Source organism: Oryzias latipes, chromosome 9, assembly GCF_053564925.1.
Source record: "Oryzias latipes strain Hd-rR chromosome 9, Olatipes_Hd-rR_3.1".
In the NCBI taxonomy this organism is placed as follows: Eukaryota; Metazoa; Chordata; class Actinopteri; order Beloniformes; family Adrianichthyidae; genus Oryzias; species Oryzias latipes.
The window spans coordinates 26,631,519-26,654,126 of NC_136245.1; the positions used below are offsets into that span (position 1 = coordinate 26,631,519).

A 22,608-nucleotide genomic window follows, 5' to 3' on the forward strand; every position below is an offset into this window, starting at 1 on the left:
AATAGATGTCATGCAATAGTGCAGTATATCTGCAGAGATGATTATAAGCATTTAAAGATGGATTAAAATGAACTGGAAAAGGAAGGTCAATGCACTTAAATGTAATCAATAGTTTTGACCTGATAGTTTAAAAAATATAGAGTTTGCTTTGAATATAGACTTAGTTTTAATTGACCCCAGCTCAGCACATAGCTTTTTCATTATTTTCATTTTTTTTTTTAATGCTGGACTTCTGTCTGGGAGCTGTCTCTGCTTAATTGGATTGCATTCTGTGTTCAATTAAAAATCACTCCTGATGGGACCTGGGGTACTCTGTCTCTTCCTAGTGGAACAAGTCTATTTCATTGTCAGGAGTGGCAACTTAAGTGTCTCTTTACAAGCATGCAATACGAGGCTGTTTAAAGTATTTTTGCAACTCTTGTGCTTCATTCGAACACATTCAAATCTATTGGAAATAAGGCGCAGGCCTATGTTTACTGGCATGTTTGCCTTTCTGTAGATTCTCCATATTTGTCCACACTGTATGCTGAGTGAACTTTATGCAGTATTGCCTGAGGTCTGTCTAGCCATGTTCTGGAACTGACGGATACTTTGATGCATCAGTGCCTATCTACACTCTGAGTCTGTCTTTGCATTCTTCTGTACCCTGTACTTTATTCTTTTTGACTCAAATTATCCCTCCATGTCGACTGCGTTCTCCAAGTTTGGGTGATGATGGTTGTAAGTCAGTATAATTTAAGGGTGTATTCAGACTGGACACATTTGGTTCGCTTAACCCTTGTACTATCTTAGGCACTTTAACATTGGGAGTTGGGTCATCTAGACCAGTGTTTTTCAACCAGTGTGCCGCGGCACACTAGTGTGCCGTGGGAGATGGTCAAGTGTGCCGTGGGAAATTGCCCTCATTAACTGATCTAAAAACATTTTCCATCTCCATGATTTCAGCTCTCTGTTCATCCAAACAGGCCCTGATAAAACACTGAGGAGTTAGGAATATAAAAGATCATAAAATACTTTTTCTTTGCGTTTATTTTATTTTATTAAAGACATTTTGATAAGAATGACGATACAGTACCGCGATTCAGCTGCACCTTCGGCTGTATTTTGGAAACGTCCCGTCCCTTTAACTGTCTCCACCAATCATTCTTGAAGGCTTAATCACATGTCATTAGTCTGACCAATCAGAAGTGGTTAAAATCTTCACTTCCTTGTCCCGATTTAGCTCGTAAAGTCGCTCAGTTCTAACAAAAATACCAGCTAAAGCTCGTCTTTAGCGGTGTAGCTTTCCACAGAATCCGGTATCAGACTGGAACAAGTGAACAAAACAATGAAGCTCAGAGACGCGATCTCTGGCCGTTTTTTGCACTACATCTCCCATGATGCATTGGGTTGTGAGAGTGACAGCGCAAACGGATATCTGTTGTTAAACGTCTTGAAACCAACGAACACACATCAAACTGTTTTTAAATCTTCTAACTTATCTTTTATTGCATCTTTTAGGAAAAAAAACAGCTGCAGTTTCCAGCTTTTTCTGCAACAATTATCTCAAAAATGCATGTGAGATTGCGGAGGGGCTGCAGATCAATACAGACTATAAGTTTCTCCTTTTTTTTAATTTTTGGATGCTGGTGTGCCGCGGGATTTTTTTTAAGGTTAAAGTGTGCCGTGGCTCAGAAAAGGTTGAAAAACACTGATCTAGACCCTACAAGACAGTGGGCTGAACTTTTTTCTTCAATGCTTTGTGATTTTCACTGGTGTCCATGGATTACATAAAATCCTCTTCACCTTTATCCACCTTTGTCATGGTAGGGAGAACACGTCAATGTAAGGGTTGGGTCATCTAAGATAGCACAAGGGTTAAAGTGAACCAGAGTTTGTTTCCTCTGATAATTCGGAACAAATTTTCAGTCTAAATACTCCCAAGCGGACTCTGGTCCGGGACCAGGAACCGCTCTCGGTGCCATCTTTCGAGGTGGTCTCGGTTAGTTTCCAATCGGACTAAGCTTCGGTTAGCTTTGAGATTCCTCAGTCTGAATACAATCAACTGGACCAAATCGTCAGACGTAAACAGGGTAGGAATGAAGCAACAGATGAGCCGCAGACCAAAGTAAAGCAACGATTGTCATGTTATCATTATCGTGTTTTTGGTTCTGAGTGCAGTTTTGCTTCTCCATTCAGAACTGACATTGTCTACAGTTCTCACTCACGATGCTCCTCTCTTACTTTTATTCCTCTTATTTAAATAGACACACTCACAAACACATGCAGACATACCCGTCAACCTGATGAGCTCATGAGTGGTAAAGCTGTGAAATATGTTTCATTCTAGTGTGATCCAAGACAAATTCTGTGGCATCATCAGCATCTGTATTGAAGCACTGCACGATGTCATGTCAGAGGACCCAGAAACTGGCACATCTAAGGAGTAAGTATTTGTTCATTTTTCAAAGTGGGAACTCGTGCAGAGCAGGTGATAGTCTTTGAGGTTCAAGTAAAGTTCACGTAGCAACAGTTTCATACAACAAGAGTTGCAATTTAGTGATTTAGTGCACTTTGAACAGTTTATTCTTAAAAAGTGAAATAAACTTTAGACGGATACAACATAAAACATAACCAGATCATGGTTTAGTGTTGCAAAACTAGAGAATTCTGATCGTTTTTTTTTTTACTTTTTTCCTGTAATGTCTGTGATTTTACAACAAAGTGCACAGCTCCAATCACAACTGAAGTCCTATTAGCTGTCATGCAAATGGATGTGTAAAATGTATTTGCTGCATTTGACCCATTCTGTGAGGAAACAGCTAACTGGGTTTGATCCTTTAACTACAATCCAGTCCTTAAAGGTGAGTATCATATATTGCTGTGACCCCACCAGTCTAGGTATGGAAGCGATTGTGTAGCATAATTAAAAATAAAAGTCAATACCAGAAATGCTTTTTCATTTTCAAAATGAAGCTGCATTTTTTTAATCAAAATTAAAATGAAAAAGCAATCCTCCAAAATGCTTTTTCATGTTCTTCCTCAACACTGCTTATTCTGTCACTTAATTAAAATGATAAAGAAAATTGGATTTAACATTTCATTTTCAAAAAGTTCTCTGGTAAATGTGTAGCAAAATTCATTTAGAAATGTCTAATTTGACAATTAAAATTGATTCACAGAAATGCTTTTTAATTTTCAAAATGAAACTGCATCAAATAACTCAAAATTAAAACGAAAAAGCAATTTTCAAAATGCTTTTTCATTTTATACCTAAAAACCGCTCATTCTGTGTCATAATTAAAGTGGAAATGCAAAGAGGGAATTGCATTTGCGTTTTCACATCCACCCCGCTAAATCTGTAGCAATATTCAATCCCAGTCAGCATTTCCAGGCGGAGCGATGACGTCAGTGCTCACTGTTCTTCTGCGCACTTTGCCCTCCCGGCAGTGTTGCCAGATTGGGCGGTTTTGGTTCTAAATTTGCGGGTAAAAATGGCTTTAGAGGAGTAGGCAAAATTTGGGTGGTTTTAGGGTCGGTCTGGCAGTTCTTATGAAAATATATTACCGGACTGTGTGGCTGTTGGAGTTCTGCGAAGCTTCTATGTACTGGAGCTCCGTGAACGCACCAGACCGAGAGTGGGAGGAGCTACCAGCTAATGTTTTTAGCCGGATCGCTACATGGAGTGGTGTCTCTGTCACTAACTATCTCACTTACAATGCATGGTAGACACGGAGAATGTGGAGAGATCATGTTTATTTGTTTTAAAGAGTTCTACATCATAATCATGTTTCTGTGTTCGAGTTCATCCCAGAGATTCACCCAGAAAGAGTCTCTGCTTCAGCTTCCAGGCATGACAGCCGCTGCGCTGCAGGCTGCGGTTTTCCATCTCTCTCTCTGACCGAGTCTGAAAGTTTGCTGTCCTGCGTTAACCCGAGAGGGAAAAAATCAGAAAAAAACCAGATTTATAATTATTGTATCGATTAAAATAAAAAAACATAAGATTCAGGAGAAGGGTTTAGGATCAGGCTAATACGAGTCAGCAACAATATTAAGTGTCTGATGACAACGACATGATCCGCACTGCGGTTAATGCCACAATGTGCATCTTGGCTGTAAATATGTGGGAAAACTTCAGCCTTTATTTTGTCTGGACACGATTGGAAACACAAATTTACATGATTGCATGGTTTCTCAGGACCGCCCGAAGCGGCGCTTCCGCCTTCAAAAGCCGCCTCAAAGCTACTCTTCTGCTTAGAGACTCGGTTCTCCCGGGAGACACAGTCAGACGGACTGAGGTCTGAAGCGTCCTCCGGAGCGTTGAACGTTACAAAGCACCTTTCCCTTCACTTCACTTTACACAAACACGAAGACTCCGGCCGCACTGATCAGATATGCTTGGCTCGTGCACAGCATGTAGCCACACAGATTGAGCACTGACGTCATCGCCCCATTATCAAATAAGATAATGAAAAAGCACTTTGAAGAATTGCTTTTTCATTTTAATTTTGAGTTATTTGATGCAGTTACATTTTGAAAATTAAAAAGCATTTCTGTGAATCAATTTTAATTGTCAAATTAGACATTTCTAAATGAATTTTGCTACACATTTTTACCAGAGAACTTTTTGAAAATGAAATGTCAAATACCATTTTCTTTATCATTTTAATTAAGTGACAGAATAAGCAGTGTTGAGGAAGAACATGAAAAAGCATTTTGGAGGATTGCTTTTTCATTTTAATTTTGATTAAAAAAATGCAGCTTCATTTTGAAAATGAAAAAGCATTTCTGGTATTGACTTCTATTTTTAATTATGCTACACAATCGCTTCCATATCTAGGGATCTGTAGGGTGGCAACGAACACCAGGCCTCAAAACAGCCATGCATGTATAGTATAGTTGCAATAGTTCCGACTGCTCCGTAATCACTAAAGATAATTTCAAACTCAGGTCATTTTTAGATGAACTCCAGGATTGTAGTTTAAAGAAAGCTGAGAGCTCTCCTAATGTTTTGAATTGATATAGAAGCTAGTAGGGTTACTATGGTTACATCATCACCAGTTGAATTCTAAATTTTTGTACTTAACGACATTATGTTAGCTGAAATGTTTATGTGCCGCTGCACATGTCTAACATAATCATAAATGTTCCATCTATATAAATTAGCTTGTGCTAAAAGAAAATAATGCTGGTAGTTTCAGTTTTAGCTGGAATTCTTTAACCGGATCTTTAGCTTTCATTGACAAATAGAAAAAAAATCCTCCTGTGGTCTAAAAAACTCTTTTGCATATTTTTCATATGGGCATGTGTGAACTATTTGTTGAATTTTGGTCATCTTCTGTAAAAAGAAACTATATTTATGCCAATGCTATGATGGTATCAAGAATTATGGTGCAGTTCTTTCAGCTGTATTTACTGACAGTTTTTACATCTGTTTTCATCATATTCCTTCTTATTTGTTGCCTTCATGAGTATAGTTTCAAACATTCTTTAAAAGTTGATGTTGACTCTTAGGCCGGCTTTACACTGCAGGTCTTGATGCCCATATCCGATTTTCTGACTATATCCGATTTTTTTGACGACCCGCTTACATCATCTTTTAAAAGTGACCCGTATCTGATTTTTGCATTTACACTATAAAATGCTGAAACTGTCAAACGTAGACGTTCTGAGGACTACGTAGCAGCATTTCCGCCTTCCACAGACATCCTTTGGACTTTTGTGACTGCGGTTGTCATGGAGGCAAGGCGGCGACGGAAGGAGGCGTTGCCTTGGGCGCTCCAGACGGGATGCACGGGGGAGGAAAAGAAGGAGGGCTGGTCGGCCGTCTTATGTGCTCTCTCTGAGTTTTGAATGAGGAAGTGTTTGCAGACGTTGTGCTGTACTAACAGTTTGATCCAAGTGTTGAACCTTTCCTGAGCAATGACACACGGGAGAATTCATCGGGGTTCTCTTTTCCGTTCTGAACCCTCAGCCTCCAGTGGGCTAAGAAAGACTCCAAAACTTTTGGGCGAGACACCTTATTTTTAATTTACGGTTCTCCGACAGTCCCCCGCTCCGCGCTCACACCCACTCTCCTCTCCTTAAGTTACACGCACACACACGCAAGCAAGCACGCGCGCGCGCACACACACACACACTGTCCCCATCATACACGCCCCCCCAAAAAATAAACAGCTTCTAGCTTGTTCCATAGCAACGGTGTCCAGCTTGATTAGTTACCGTTTGCGTCCCGACCGGGACCGGACCGGACCGGACATAACAGCGGTTTCCAACTACGGTCTGAAGCCTGAGGCTGAAAGGTAACACGCTGACAGCAAAATCAGCGCACAAAAAGCACCTTAACAAGTCATGTGATCTCAGTTGGTGGTATCCTGAATTGACATCACTGACGTACGACTCGCATTTACTGGGGAATATCCGATTTGTCTGCTTACATGGCACACGCAAATGCACGTATCCGATTTATTTCCGATTTATTTCCACATATGAGAGAGGCCTGTATCCGATCTTAGAAAAACGGAATCCATGCGCTTTTGTCCTGCTTACACGTTCACCGATCATATCCGATCTGTGCCACATGAGAGGAAAAAATCGGAATTGGGTCACTTGAACAATGCAGTGTAAAGGCAGCCTTAGTCTTTGTGGAATTGCCACTTCATTCAATGTGGTATTCTGTAGATGAAAAGTACCGTATTAGAAATATCTTTAAAAAATGTACTTTGATTTAAATCTTGACCAAAAATTAGATGCAATCTGTTGTGATTTGATACCAATTGTCAGCATTCAAAGTTTTTTTTTCTCATAGTTGAATAATTTAGGACGCTTCATCATAATTAGCCTCTAAACCTAAGAAGCTGGAACTGCAGATAGGCCTTTGGTCATGCAATGTTCATCAGCTTTGCATTTGCTAGTTTAAATTGTTAATAATGGTGTTGCAACCTAAGTTTGTAAGAAAATGGAGTAAATAGTGAACATATTTTTATAATTGATGTTGTTGCCAACATTATTATTTGCAAATTCAGCAGGGGAACGCCATCATTGTTCATTTAGGTGTTGCTTTCTTTCCACTTTATAGTCATTTTTCCCTTTTAGCCCATTATCCTCGCCTTCTCTTTTTCAAAATATCAGCCTCATTCATTATTAAAATCCCCACTATTAGGTTCACCAGCTTGTCGCCATTTATTTCTGTCTGTCTTTTGATGCTGAACAAGTTAGTTGATTTTCAGAGCTCTATTCTCCTCCAGTATAAAATACCTTCTGCTATAATAAAACCGCAACAATCCCATTTGTTCATCCATTAAACCCAAAAAATAAAAATTGCTGAACAAAGCTCTAGCTCAAAGCAGCAAACACAAAGGGCTTAAAAATGATGCAAATTTGAGGATCATTTCCTGAGAAGTAATGATTAAAAAAAATCCTTTGCTTTCAAATCATTGTGTAAGTATTGGTTATGGCTGCTTAAATGAGGTGTTCATTCCAGTAAAGAGATATCTCCATTTCATTACATTAATATGACATCTTCTTGCGGCTTTCAATTATTGTGCAAAGTTAGATAAATTCCACCCATTTGAATGTTATTAGTAGTTAGATTTTCTAATGATGAATCATCACGTGCTTCATCTCAAAGTCACAGAGTATGAAATTCAGGCTTGCCGGGTGCATTTGTGCTCACAGTAAGAATTAAATAAGCAGCAGTAAGGAAATAACAGACCACAAACAGACCTCATATGGAGCACAAAGAGTTCATATGTAATTCTTAGTGCATACCGATGAACCATTACGAAAAGTGCCACAGGGTTTTGCCGCTTTTGGTTGGCGGTGTTTGCACATCCTGTCAGTTTTGAGATTGTCTCCTGCTGTAGTGGTTTGTGGGTGGTTATTAATATTACGTCAAATTGTGTTTCCAGCTGCATGCTGATGAGCCATTTTGAGGAGCCCAAGCTAAGTGACGACGAGGAGCCGCCAACCGAGCAGGATAAGAGGAAGAAACTTGTACGTGAGACACACAACTTGCATGAGCAGACATGACAGATCTAAAAAAAGTAAAAAGTTTTTTTTTTTCATTCTTTTTGTCTTATACTCTTCAAGTATATTTATACAACATGGAAAGTTACATATTTACTTATCCATGGTAATTTCGCACTTCTTTAACCCCTTATCAGTGTTGCCATTCTTTAGAAAACCGTAAAGGCCCGTACACACCGGGACGAATATTCGCCAGGCGTTATTCGCCAGCGTTTTTCGCCACGTTTTTTTGTGTTCACACCCAGGCGATTTTCGCTGACGATGAGCCGAGCGAACATGCAATTTCATTCCCTGACATTAGATGGCGCTTAATGTAAACAGAAATACTCCTGTACACAAGGTGGCGCTGCGCAACTTTACGCTTCTTAAAGTCGCTTTTCCCTCAGAAGAAGAGAGCAAGTATTTACGCGCTTGTCAGAATCATACAAAGAAAACGTGAATATTTCAAGCACCAGTTGCTCCAACTGGTGCTTGGTTCGGGGATATTTTAGAGTGTCCGTCATTATTTCTTCGCTGCTGTGTAGACGCTACTCGGCGTCTATCTTCTTCGCTGGTATGTGTGCTCAGCAAGGCAGTTTTGTGTTTGAGCGCCCCCAAGTTGTGGTTTACTGTAACTTCAGAAGCTCCAGACACGTGTGCAAAAGCGCCATTCTCATTGGTCGAATAGATTTCGACGCGACGCGTCGAAAAAAAAAAACGAACCCGAGGCGTTTTTTTTTTTTGACGCTCTGACGCGTGGCGTTTTTTCGCGTCGGTGTGCACACTCTTATTGGTGCCCTTTGTTTAGTCACGAGGCGTTAAACGTTGGCGAAAATCGCCGGCGAAATTCGTCCCGGTGTGAACGGGCCTTAACTCTTCAACTGTTTACAGAAGTAACGTAATGCCAGCGGTTTCTGAAGCAGAGGAAAGCAGCCTTGCACTCATATGCAACACCTAATAGCAGTGAAGTGCTTACGCAACCAACGCAAATCAGCTGATTCTGTCTCGGAGAAAAGCTGCTAATGTCATAAAACTTCACGTTAGTAATATGTTGCATATCGGCGCAAAATCGATCTGAAAAGCTGCTTTTCTCTGATAGCAATTTTCCAAACTGTTTAATGGTAATTATAAAATATTCGTCTGAGATGTCAATCGGTTTTGCTCTCTTAACTCTACAATTATATTCAACTGGATGTATAAACAAATCTGTGTCATAATGCTTAACACAGTTACACATCAGGGTAAACATCTACATCAGGTGTAAACATGTAGTTGGAGCTCTCCGCATATAAAAAATGTTAAACGTCTTGATGTCTGAATGGTCTTCTCCAAATGAGTGTTTTAGCAAAATTACATGATTTAAATGTGTTTTGCTTGTTTAAGTTTAAATAGGAGAAACAGTTGACTTTATGTACTTTTTGTGTGTGTGTTTTTCTGGTGTTCTCCACTGGATGGTATCCAATTGCACTTATCACCTCAGCCCAGACTGTGACTTTTCGCTCCAGGGAATAGAGTAGTGCTAAAGTCACACATTTCTGTGTCTTAGTGCATGTGCAGCCTGCAGCTGTGCCCACGTGATACACTTTTCAGCTGAATTGGATGTAAATGAAAAAGGAGACCTGTGACATTTTTTGAACATTTGGTACCTTTATGACTTTCTGCTTTAGTAGATGTTCACATGTCGGTGTGACGCTTGTTTGAAGACCTGCATGCTGTGCTTATGCACAGTGGGAAACACGATACATTAAAAACTGTGCATCAATTTATTTTTAATCCCAGGTTTGCCTATTTGGTCGTATTTTTGATTCCTGTTTGATGAATAAGTAAAATATATTATTATTCATATAGATTCTTATTCTTCTAGCTCAACGGCAGTTGTCCTTAAAAACTCTGGTCTGTGCCCACTGAGTACACTTGTGTAAGTGTGGATTTGTCGTGAAGTAAAGTCAGAAACACTGGCAAGCAATACTTTTTCTTGGACTTTCTTCTTTAAAGGGCTGGAAGTCGCGTCATGTTCTTGAGATGAATTTGGCATTGCCTAGTGGATTTTGTTGTACTAACTTGTATACAGAGTGCTGGTCTGTAAGCCCAAGTGCTGAACTGACTGAGGTTTTACTATACTGTGTCTACACCTCAGCAGGCACACCTCTTTAATATAGTCTGGATTGCCTAAATTGGCCTTTCCGCTGTTTTTTTTTTTTTTTTTTTTTGTAGTTTAAAAGAACATGTGGTTCTCTCATGGGACTAAACATTAATTATAATCTGAATGTGGCTCAACTGATGACCACAACACATCGTTCTGCTACAACTGACTGAGTGGTTTTCTTTGTTTTTATCCTAAAATTTAATGTGAAAGGGAAATTCTAAAGTATAAAGTCCTTTTCTAACATTCTGCAGACAATTGGTGTAGATGCGTTGGAAAAAAAGTCAAAACAAGTAAAAAATATAGAGAACAAGATGTGTATTTGTTGTAAGTGAATACATCTGTCTTTGGAAATGGTATAATTTGTCTTGGTAAAATCTTTTAACATAAGCTTTGATTTTTTTGCCCCTATAAGATGATATTAAATCTTAAAATTAGCAATAAACACACACATTTAGGCATATTGCTCTGGTAGCTGGAAATATTATATATAGATATCTTCAGAGCATTTTTATATACCCCTTTTCCCCAAAATATTCTATTCAAAACACGGCAACAGTCCAACTGTCCTATTTCTGTTTTAATGTTAGGAATTTATATCTAATTAATAATCTAATTCATCATGTATTATGTAATCCATAATCATTTTAGAGTAAGATCAGAATCACACATTTTAAAATAAATGTGTCCTAAAGGTTTTAAGTAAATCTATGTTCAGTATCAAACTTCAGTCATTCTGTTGTTAAATGCATTTATACTTTCTTATGAGTCACTTTAGCCTAAATAAAAACGGTCTGTTTCTTGAAACAAGACCGCTCATCCTTCACAAATAAAACTTCAGCCTAAAAATATTATGTAAACCAAAAAAAGAAACATTTTCAGAGTTATTGCTTAATATAAGATGTTTGTTAAGATCAAGTGACTCAACGAGATGATCAAGAACTATTGTAAGATTAATCCATCTCACTGAAAAAACTACTAGAAACTTGGTCTTATAACAATTGTAAAAATATACAGTATGTAATCTTAAAACTAGACAAAAATACTTGGTGAGACTTTGTGTTTTTGCAGTTGTAGCTTAGGACAAGGTGTCTGTTGAAGAATCATCTGAATGAAGATCCTGAGGATTGTTACTGTGTTTAGAAGAGGGTGGTGACGGTCTTTCATAATGCTAATCATCTAACAAAGGTTCTTTTTTTTGCTCTGTTGGAGCCAGAGCAGAACCTAAACCAGTCAGCCTTCTTTCTCAGTTAGTTCAGCTTCCTTAAGTCCTTTGCAATGATGCAACAGGCGACTGCAGATGTGATTACGCTTACAGAAGGTACCTAACATCTCACTGCAAAGGTTAAAGGACTTAAGCTTCCTCTAGAAACACAATCTGCTTCATCTTTCCTTGAAAACAGTTTTACTGTTTTGTCTTTAATCTATTTTGTTTTTCCAGGTTAAAAATTTTACCACTTCTTTTACTATGAAGAAAATAGGGTTTTAAAGGTTGCTGCACCTTTCAAAAGCTATGAACTGAAGTGTGTTCCACTTCAGCTTCTTTGTCAAGTTTGTTTTGTGCTTGGAATTTATTGTCCTTCTATTAATTCAAGGATTTGTACACATTTCATCTTCAAACCCATTAACATAAAAGCAGTTGTCTGTTAAAACAATGCAGATGTGTTTTTATCCGCCAAAGCGTGTTTTCTTTGCGGAATTTGTTCAGCCGTGTTTTCTTTGCATGTTTTAAGAGGTCACAGATGCTGGTCTTTTTTTCTAAATGTTATCCTGAAATTGTTTTTCATTTCAGAGTTTTTCATGTGCATTTCTGCTCTCTGAAAGACAGTTTTAACAAAATGTAATAATTGAGTTTGTAATTGGAAAGCCTTTGAATATTTTGAAACTTCCTATTTAAGAATGCCATCGTTATGACACTGTTTTCCTCTCATTTCTGGGGTAAATTGAATGCGACAAAAAGAAGCATGAGTAATTTATGCAAATGCAAATGCATAAACAAAAGCAAACATATATATATATATATATATATATATATATATATATATGCATATGATTTATATTCATATGCACCATACAATATTATACCAGTGTCTATACAGAGGCAGCAGTTGTTGTGGACTCGCCTTTTCAGATTTATTTGGTCCCTGGAGGAGGAGAGGGTGCCTCTTCACTACTGGTTTTTGATTTGGGCTTAAATTGGACTAGCTGTGTGTTTCTGAGCACGAAGGAGGGGTTTGCTTGTGTCGTATAAGCTGTCGACTCTTCCACTCTATCTTGTATTGGATTTGTGAGGGTCCCTCACTTTGATCTGAGAATTTGAGACAACTAGGCTCCGCTAACTGATGCTGTGTTTGGTATTCTCTATATAATGCATCATTTGATTTTTGCGCTTCATCTACAAGGCCAGTACCATCAAACAAGTAGAGTGATAGGCTACATCAAAGACTTTCTCCATTGGAGACTAATGACATGGGCTCTCTGAGTTGTGCTGTCATGGCTTACACCCACTTGAGATTGTTCCTTTTATTATGAATGTTTGTACATAACAGATGCAGAGGCTGCACTCTGCATTTGTGAAATTATGAGCTGGACTAATGTAGAGCTGACTTTAGCAAGTAAAATAAGCACGTAGTAAAGCATGGCTCCACCTAAAGTGAGAAACATGCTTTGTTGTTTCTCGGTGGAATGTGGTGAACCACTTGGTAAGGTGCCTGAAGAAGTGGCGCCTCTTTGGAATAAGATGCTTCCAGATATGTCTGTGGTTTGTGCAGCTTCTGGAGATGACTTTAAAGAACACTCCAGCGGTTTGTCTTTGCACTTCACATCAAATCAGACATGAAAGTTTTTGATCTTTTGTGTTTTGCCTTCTTACCACATCAACAACACTGAGTAAAGGTCAATCTATGGTAACCATGGCTACAAGTTTCTGATGCCTGCCTACCAAAATAAGTTTCTTTTTTAACCACCTTTCTGCTGTCCATTCAGAACAGGTTCAGAGGCAGAGTTGGTTCAGAAGACCCACAATATAGACCTGCATTGTGATTTATTAATCATGCATAAATGATTGACAGAAGCAAACCTCAGTTGATTTAAATGGTTAATGCCAATGGTTCTTTCCTTAAGAAAAAGGTTACAAATTAGTTATAAATAGTTTTGTTACAGATCTTCAGGATATAACTCCAAAACTCTGTGGTCTTTAATAGATTAACTAGATATTAAAAAAGTGAAATACGTGAAAAATTAAAATATATATTAAAAGAAATGTGTTTTTATATACCAACAGTTTATTCAATAGTTCTTATTAAATGTTTTGATTGTTAGTACTGGCACGTCTTTGTATGGGAATTACCTCTAAAACTCCATTTGCTTCGTAAAACGGTTGATTTTAAAACTTCCCTGGTAAGACTGAATTGTATATGACTGCAAACATGTTTGACTTCAAAGGAATCCCTCACAGGCTTTGACATCGTTTAGATAAAACAATGATTTGAGGTTCATTTTGTGTCACGGGTGTTGTTCACTGTGAATGTGGGCCAGGCACCATTCTGAGTCTCCTCACACACAGCCAGGTTTTGCTGAAGTATTTTCAGTTTATTGAAAGGGTCTCAGAATGAACAGAATGTTTGATGTAGTCATTTGTGACCATTTCTTCATCTTGCGTAACTGATGGGTTTCAGGCTATTAGGCTAATGAGTTAGTTTTCAGCAGTGACTCTGAAAATGGTGGGTTTGGATGGTGTTATAATAAATATAACTTTCACCCTAGGAAGTGTTGTTTTCATATGTCATTTTGCCATCATTTTTATTAAAACAAATCAAATGTTGCTGCTTTGGGTGCATAAAACTTTTTCGGGGGGAAAGAAATAAACATTGTTAGAGTGAATTGTTGCTACCACATACTGACAGAAACTCAACACATTTATTCCATAAAGACCATTTATCCAGATATGAATTGGTAAACAAAATTGATCAAACAATATTATCTTTAGCTAGATTTTTATCTACATGTGAATGTTTCATAGGAGTGTAACGATTCATTTCAACAACGATTCGATTCGTTTTATAATTTGTGGTTGCTGATACTATTCATAGTTGACAGTGGTTTATTTCTAACGATTCAATTCACTGACCTAAAATGGATCCATCTTTAGCCGAAACTTCAACCTGTGTGACCCAGAGATGAATACCTGGGTGTCGTGGTTTGGGTTTGTTTGACTTAGTTTTTGCTTCCTTTTGTTTCTGTCAGGTTGGGGGCTTGATGAACATGAAAGACTCAAAATGCAGAGACATGACTTAAATACAAAACAGGACTGACAAGACACAGGTGAACATGATCAGGAGATCATGTTCTAGAAAGTTCTAGAAACTCAAAAGCATGACAAAGTCAAAACCTTCCAAAATAAAACAGGAAACAGAAGTCAAACAGGACAGAAACAAAAAGGAAGCAAAAACTAAGCCAAAGAAACCCAAACGGGGACAGTAAGAAACCCAAACCATGACTCCTGGGTACTGAAGTTTGCCAGATAATCAAGTGTAAAATAGAACATTCTACTACACTGTATGGTCACGTCTTTGCAAAATTCAGTGTTTCCGGACAATGGGCCGTAATGATGCCTCGATAATGTTTTGCTGCCTCAATCTAGATGTTTTCTTTTGTTTCGTTTTTCCAATAATGAAAAAAACATTCTATTTTATTTTTTAATGATTCGACTTGCCTCAGACATCAATCTGGTTGGGTCACACGAATAGAAATCCATTCATCGATTAGGTCCATTAATCGTTACACCCTTAATGGTCTGTACCGGTAATCACCTCTTTCTGTGCTCTGTCAGTCATAAATCAGCCAAAAATTCTAATGCATTTCATATTTTTCCTATAGTTTAAACTAGACTGTACAAGCATAATCTCTTGAAGTACATTAATATCATTTCATCTTTGCCAAGCTGTAATTTTGTGGATATTGTTTTATAGACTAATTAGAACGATTTTTTTAGCAAGTTATTTGGCCCAAATTATTTATTTTTAACAGCTCTCCTCAGTAATTGTCAATGTAAATAGCTATTTTCTTTCATTATTGACAAGAATTAAACTACTTTGAATCTTGTTTTCTCAATTAAAAAAGACGAGACTGCATAAAACATGTTAACACACCAATTGAAAATAGTTATCAATTTGTAATATTTGTCAAGCTAAAAAAAATTGGAGAACATATTTAAGACTTTCACTGCTCAAAAGCAGTTTTTAAAGCTATGAGGAGTTTTTGATGTATTGTTTCTTGTCTTTAAATTGGTTTTCATTCTTTCTGTTTAATGATCGGTCATGCAGTCTTCAAAGACCCAGCAGAGGTGTGTATTTGTAGGAAATGAGTTTCAGCATGTTATCATTTTGTTGTGGCCTACACAAAGCATGGGTAATGAAGACCTGCCAGTCTTGCTTTATTATTGCTCTTTTCTCAAGCAGGCCATCACTGTCAGCATAATCTGCTTTTGTTGAATAACAGACCTCTCTGACTGCTATTTTGCAGCACATGATATAAAGATTCCCCTTTGTGTTCCCTTAGGCCGAGCTGTCAGAATTCACTTCCATCTCTGTTGGTTTTCGGCTGTAGAACATTATATCCATGAGAGTTGTGGGGCAAACACTGAAACTGTGGCCGGATTTCACTTTAGAACCTAACTTAAAGCTAAATACTTATGTGGTTTAAGCTCACATGGTTTGCTTTCAAGGAGTTATCAAGGTTATAAAAATATTATAACATAGCTCTAGTTTTATTTTGTGAATCCTTTAGAATTTTAAATGTGTGGATGTGTTTAAATTTGAACTTTAAAATTTGAGATTTATTCGGGCTGATGCGCAAACGCTATTTTTTTCCCTCCACCGCACTGCCAGCTGTACTAAAGATCAAAACAGCTTAAAAAAAAATGGAAAGAAATGTGAAAAGAAACATTGGAAAGGAGGAAAAAAAAATCCCCAGGAGACTTTTTTGATTGTTTTTCACTTGTAGTGTAGCACTAACAAATTTACCAAGCTATCAGTCTACTTTCAGCTTTATCTCCAACTCATCATATTTGTCATAAACAACAACACAAGCTGCCTCTGTATTATCCATCTAAATACCAAATATGTGTGGTGCTGTGCCTGTGATGCATAAAACAAATGCGAGAGATATTTTTTCCATCAAATCTTTCATATGGTAAGATAAACTTATTGCTGCAGATAAGCTGTATACCTTTCAGTGCTGTGTTGTTGTTTTTTTCTTCTTCTGTTGGATCTGATTCAATGGGGTTTGGTGGAATATGGAAGCGATAGTGCATACATACACACAAACTATTTAAATTTATCACTTTCTGTTCATGTGGGAATTTTCACCCCCGTATGAACTGTCTTCTTTTCTTGACTTGGGTTTTACTTGACATACATTTTACACAATAATCCAAATATTTTAGCCCCTCCTAAAATTCTTTTTTTTTTCTTCCCCCACTTTAGTCTTCCTGTCCTCTGGAATTTGCTGCCTCACATAATCACACATAGCTGCCTTCATAATAGACCAAGAAATCCATTTCTTTTTTTTTTTCCCTAGGGGATTGGTTTGACATTTACCAGACCTCATCTTTTGGTCTTCTGCAGTGTGCCTCCCTCAAGTTGCTGGAGTTTGGGGTGGTTCATCCACTATAAAGGATTTATTATACCTACCGTAAATTCCAGGCTATAGAGCGCACCTGATAACAAGCCGCACCATTTATATTTTTAAAGGATTAACTCTTTAATACACACATATTCCCCTTTCCAGTATTACAGCCTATTTATTTGAACACACTGAGGGACTTTACACCCACGATTCCCCACTTCCCATGAGTCTTAGGGGCTGACTGAGGGGTCTAAGAGCAGAAGTTACCTCCATGCTGTTTGGCAGCTTGTGGGTGTGTCAAAATAAACAGGCACGATGCCAGAAATGAGAGTATGCATTGAGCTTGTATCATAGCCTCCTCCTGAGACTTATCAGTTTCAAGAGGTGCATGGTTTATGGATCATTTCCATTACTTGCAGTTAAATGACTGACAAGTCAGATAACGGACAGCTTGAACTGTTCTCATTGAATTTCCTGTGAATATATGTTGGTGCTATTCATTCTCAAAGCGGGAATTTACATTAAACCTGCATTTCTTTTGTCTCACTCTGACCCTATCTGCTCTAGCGCCCCTAGCAGCTGTTAGAAAAAAATGCGTAAATTAGCCGCATCCTTGAATAAGCCGCAGTGTTGAAAGCGTGTGACAAAAGTAGCGGCTTATAATCCGGAAATTAGGGTAGTTAAAATGTATATATTCTGTAAGTAGCGGTGACATTTTTGGGTTGATCTGTAGTTTTTGCACATTATCTTTTATTTTATTGCCTGTTACTCTGTTGCCACTTTTGTTTATATAGTAAAAAGATGTTTTCCTTGCTAGTTTCTTTATCTTTGCTGGCCTTTAGTCATCACGTATTTCTCAGTCCCCAACACTCAATTTAAGAGCAGGTTTTAAATCTCCTGCACCTCTTTTCACCCAGTGTGGCTGCAATTGGAACCCCAGAGGTTCAATTCTTTGTTGGTGTCCTGCAAGCTAGAGAACCCGTATATGTGCTGTATTCCAGTGGAGATGCTTGACACAAAGTTGTGACGTTGCATTGGACCGACTCATTTTAAATAGTTTAATTCTATTTTGCAGTGGAAGGAAAACATTTTGTTCATTTAACCAAAAATCTGTATGCCGCACACAATGCATGCTCAAATCCACTCAAGAAAAAAAACATTATTTTGCACAACATCTGTTTCCTTTACTTGTTTCCCCGTCTGTGCTGTGACTCCAGACTTGCCAATATACAAGCAAGACAATAAGAAATACTTGCACACTCAATTTGCGAAGAAGCTGATTCTGAAATAGTTAGCTACATTAATGCAGTGTTCCTGCACTAAGTTTAGCTTGGCTACTTTAAACTTGCTTTTTGAATTTGTTTTACATTCTTCTATCTTGGATCCTTTAGGGTAAACACAGTCACCTATTGACAAAAAGTCCTAGCATTTTTTAAATGAAGAGATTATATCATCAGAATTTTGATTCGTTGTATTCTAGTGCTAGAAATTAAATTGAATGGGATTTTATTCATTCTTACGACTTGCTATTCCTTATACGTTTACATAGGTTGGCCCATTCCATTTATTATCCCTTTTCCTGACATAATGGTTTTGCATCATATCCAAATGTAGACAAATGATTTGTAATATTAAAAATCCCAGATGGACGCTTGAAGGATTCATTAATTCATATGTCTTCTACACCCGCTTTATTCTTGTGCAGAGCATTGGGGTGCTGGAGCCTATCCTAGCTAGCTACTGGAAGGGTGAAAATGACATAATTAAAAAAAATACTGAAACTTTTCCACTATTAAAACAACACAGCATCCTTACATAACTGTAAACTAAAATTCATCATAGGGACAGTGAATATATTGGTGGAATGATGCTGATTCTAGAGGTCTATAGGAAGACCAAAGAGGAGGTTTGTGGATGAGGGAAACGAAGACATGCAAGTAGCTAGTGTTAGAGGATCCAGGGGTTACATAGAGGAAGCTGATTTGCTGTATCGACCCCTGAAGGAAAAAGCCAAAAAGAAGAATTTGTGTTGTCAATATGTTTATTTGTATTTGACAAATTGTCAAACGTATAAATACACTTTCAAGTAAGACTATAATTCAGATTTTTATGTTAATATATGCATTTGTTTTTAGCCTAAACATTGTTTATTTATTGTAAAAAAAAACAAGTATATTTTATACAAAATGAATCTGGGTACATTTTGTGAAACTGAACAAGCAGGAAATATTTCAGGCAGAATATTTTTAACTGAATAATAATTTTCAAAAAGACAATGTGCTTTAAAACTGCCACATGATCATAGATGAAATGGGATGAAGCAAATGTTTTAGCTGGGAGGCTGTCAGACTGTCCACAAGCTAATCAAGACTGGAAAAGCTCTTTCCAATGCAGATCCACATTTCCTTCTGCTGATCTGCAGTTGTGAAATCTCCAGCGATCAAGGCTTATAAATGCTGCTTTAAGTAGAATTTAAAAACACCAGCTGCTAGCCACATATCAAAACACCCAAATGAGTTTACTAGTGCATCTCTAAGCACTGTTTATAAACTCTGTTGAAAATGGTTACTTTATGCGCTGCATCAGGAAGCATTTAAAAAACTGAAATCGCAGGAAAATGAGCAACACAATTATCTTTTTTTTAATGGCTCTGTCTAACTCAGGGTAATGTTGTGCTTTTCATGAATATTAGCAGTAATATTTTGATATTACATTAAGATGGGAAAGGTCTCTAATGTTGGGAACAAAGTTGGGGAGTGTGTAAATGTTGATCGACACACTTTTAGGGGACAGTAAGATAAGACAGTGGAGTGATTTTGAAGCTTTTTAAGGGGAAAAAAAAATTGAGAAAGTGAGGAATCAAAACAAAAAAAAATAAGAAAGTCTGCCTAACATCTCTACAAAAAGGTGATTAAAACCAACTACATGGTATGACCAACTTACGTATAGTGTGTGTAACAAAAATTACACCAGGTGAGATGTACCTGTCCACAACCCTCCCACACACTCCAGGGGACACTGCACTGCTCACAGACATTAACTAAAGGACGATCATGACTTCCCAGTGTCTGTCATGGAGCTTTATAGTGATCCAGGTGACAAATTGTGATTAGTAAGGTTGCCATGCCTCCACCGGGTGTCTTCAGTTACCTCATCACAAGAAAATATGCAAATGAGAAAGAGACACAGAAAACACAAAATAAAAGGTTTGCATGTAGCATCTATGTACTTGTATGCCGAAGTGGATAGTTACTACGTACACTTTAGTAGTTGTTTTGTAAAAATGTAATCCTAGTAATAGTTTTATTTCAATATACTTTTAACTTTTAATAAGGTTCATTAACCGTGAAAAACCAGCAAGCTACAATTTACTTTACTTTTGTAAAATGTCTGCCATTTATTAAGACAGGTAAATAATATAGACATAACTGCAATTAAAGGTTAATTATATGTCTTGGCCAATATACAGATTTCAAGTCTAACTTTGACTAAATAACAACAAAGAACCTATCAGTGCACCTTCAAAATAAAAGTCGAGCTTGTACTGGTAGTATTTAGACTAGGCCTGCACAATATACCGCAAATTTATCGTTATCGCAATATCCAGCTCTGCAATATCCATATCGCAAAAGACGGCGAATATCGCAATAAATCGCAAACCCAAAATGTGTTAAAACAATCTTCTAGCAGCTTGAAGCATTTAACGAATCAAATAAATCCCTTTATGCTTTGACCAATCAGATGGACGCCTTCCCATTGTTGACCAATCAGATGGAGGCCTATTATGTTAACCCTGGTCCTGAAGAGCCTCAACCCTGCCTGTTTTCCAGCTCTCCTTAACCAGCTTGCTGTTGATTGGCTGACTCAAGTGATTTCACATCCTGATTGACTGAACACACCTGATTTTGGTTATCATTATCGAGCAGTCTAGGGAGAATTGGAAAACAGACAGGGTTGAGGCTCTTGAGGACCAGGGTTAGCCACCTTGACGTTTGTCCCCCATGTCGATGAGGGTCATTTGGAGTATAATTTTTAAACTGTTGCAATGAAATGGAAATGATGTTTTTGTTTATTTTTCTATTTGTTTATTTACCGCAAATTTATCGTTATCGCAATATTGATCACTAATATCGCATATCGCAAGTTTTCCTCATATCGTGCAGCCCTAATTTAGACCAGGGGTCTCAAACTCAATTTACCTGGGGGCCACTGAAGGCAGGGTCTAGCTGAGGGAGGGCCGCAACTTCAACACACACACGCAACTTGTGAGTGTCTGAGAGCCAATAAATTTGTATGGAACATACTAAACTATTAACTATACTCTTTTCAGTACGATCCAGGCGAGGTACTGGTTCACCTCAAACACGTTTATCGTTGTATTTTCCCCACATATTTTCAGTGTGTCTAAGACTAAATCTTGTTTTTGCTCGCACGTGTTTAATCTTAAAGCCCTGTTAGCTGTCACGCATGTAGGTGTGGGAAATATATTCTCCTCGGCCGGCCCACCTCCCGCGGGAGCTGTGTGCTGCCGTGACAGCCGTGCATGAGAACCGTTTGGTGGTGGGGTTGGAGGTGATACGCCGCCGTGACTGACCGTAACCATAACATCAACCCTCCCTGGGTCCATGCGATACAATCTAAAAAGGAAAGTGAGGAACTCCTTAATGTGGTCCGGGAGGGGCTGTCAGGTGTCCTGCCTTAAATGTTCTCCTGCTTTCAAGCCCAGTCAATGTCACGCCCCAAAGAGTCATATACCCCACGGTGATTGGTTGGTTCATCAGCTCCGCGCACGACAACGAAAAAGTATCATTCATACAGACTGACGGGCCGCATTAACATTAAACATGCATATTACAGCGGGGGCCGCAAAATATCATCTTGGGGGCCGCAAATAGCCCGCGGGCCGCGGGTTTGAGACCCCTGATTTAGACATAAATGCACAAAAGCAGCAGTGATGCATGGTGGGTTCAACTTTTATTTAAAACTTAAGATATATTATTATCTGGAATGGGACACTTAAAAAATAATTTTTTAGTAAAAAAAAGAAATCATTAAATAAAAATTTATTATTTTTATCCACTAACAGCCACTCGAAAGTAACATATTAGCAAAAGATTCACACGTTTTTATTTCTGTTGAACTAATATTGGTTTTAGGTGTTAAAGTGTTCAAACTGTGGTAAACTGTTAGTAAATGAAAATTTGTTGTCCACCTATTTATGTTTGATCTTTTTTTTTTTAAGATGTTCTACTTCTACTTGAGTAACACATTTCTAAAGTCGTACCACTACTTGAGTATAATCCCCCCTTTGGTGATGTGTGATGTATTTATTCAGTTGCCCCTAAAAAATAAAAGCCCTGAGGTCAAACTCCTCTTTTTCTCTCGCTTTATTGCAGACCAGGAGGTCAGGCAGATTAAGGCATTAAATCCTCGTTGTCAGTTGGAGATTTTGCCCGCCAGGTCCAGAGTAGTTTTTTTTAAGGCAACTCTCACATTTACTAACAATATACTATGTCAAACTACATAATATAATTGTCTGAATCACTGTGCAGTTCATTATGATCGTTTATAGACTATCATTACCCAGAATTTGAGAACCTCTGCCTGAAGACACATGTAAAATGTTATGTGTCAGCACAGCACCCAGTTTACTGAATTAAAGAGGTTAAAAACTGCTGATTTCCCAAAAGTTGGAGTCATCCACTTGGAAAAAGGTGGTTAAAATATGTATTAATCTATTTTTTAACCTTTTTTTTAAACTCATCAAAATGTAAATGACATTGAAGCAAACATGGGAAATTTGGCATGATATTGGTACCAAGTGACTATGGATGCCAGGCATTTATTTGTAA

At 37.9% G+C, this 22,608-nt stretch overlaps 1 protein-coding gene across 1 annotated transcript in view; it reads left to right on the forward strand.

The window, feature by feature from the left end:
• The window catches only part of ipo11 (importin 11), a 136,034-nt gene that overhangs the window by 100,843 nt on the left and 12,583 nt on the right, over positions 1-22,608 (forward strand). Inside the window, exons 28-29 of the mRNA XM_023958341.2 lie at positions 2,330-2,425; positions 7,890-7,974. Of these exons, the coding sequence (XP_023814109.1) occupies positions 2,330-2,425; positions 7,890-7,974 (181 nt within the window). The remainder of the gene's footprint in view (positions 1-2,329; positions 2,426-7,889; positions 7,975-22,608) is intronic.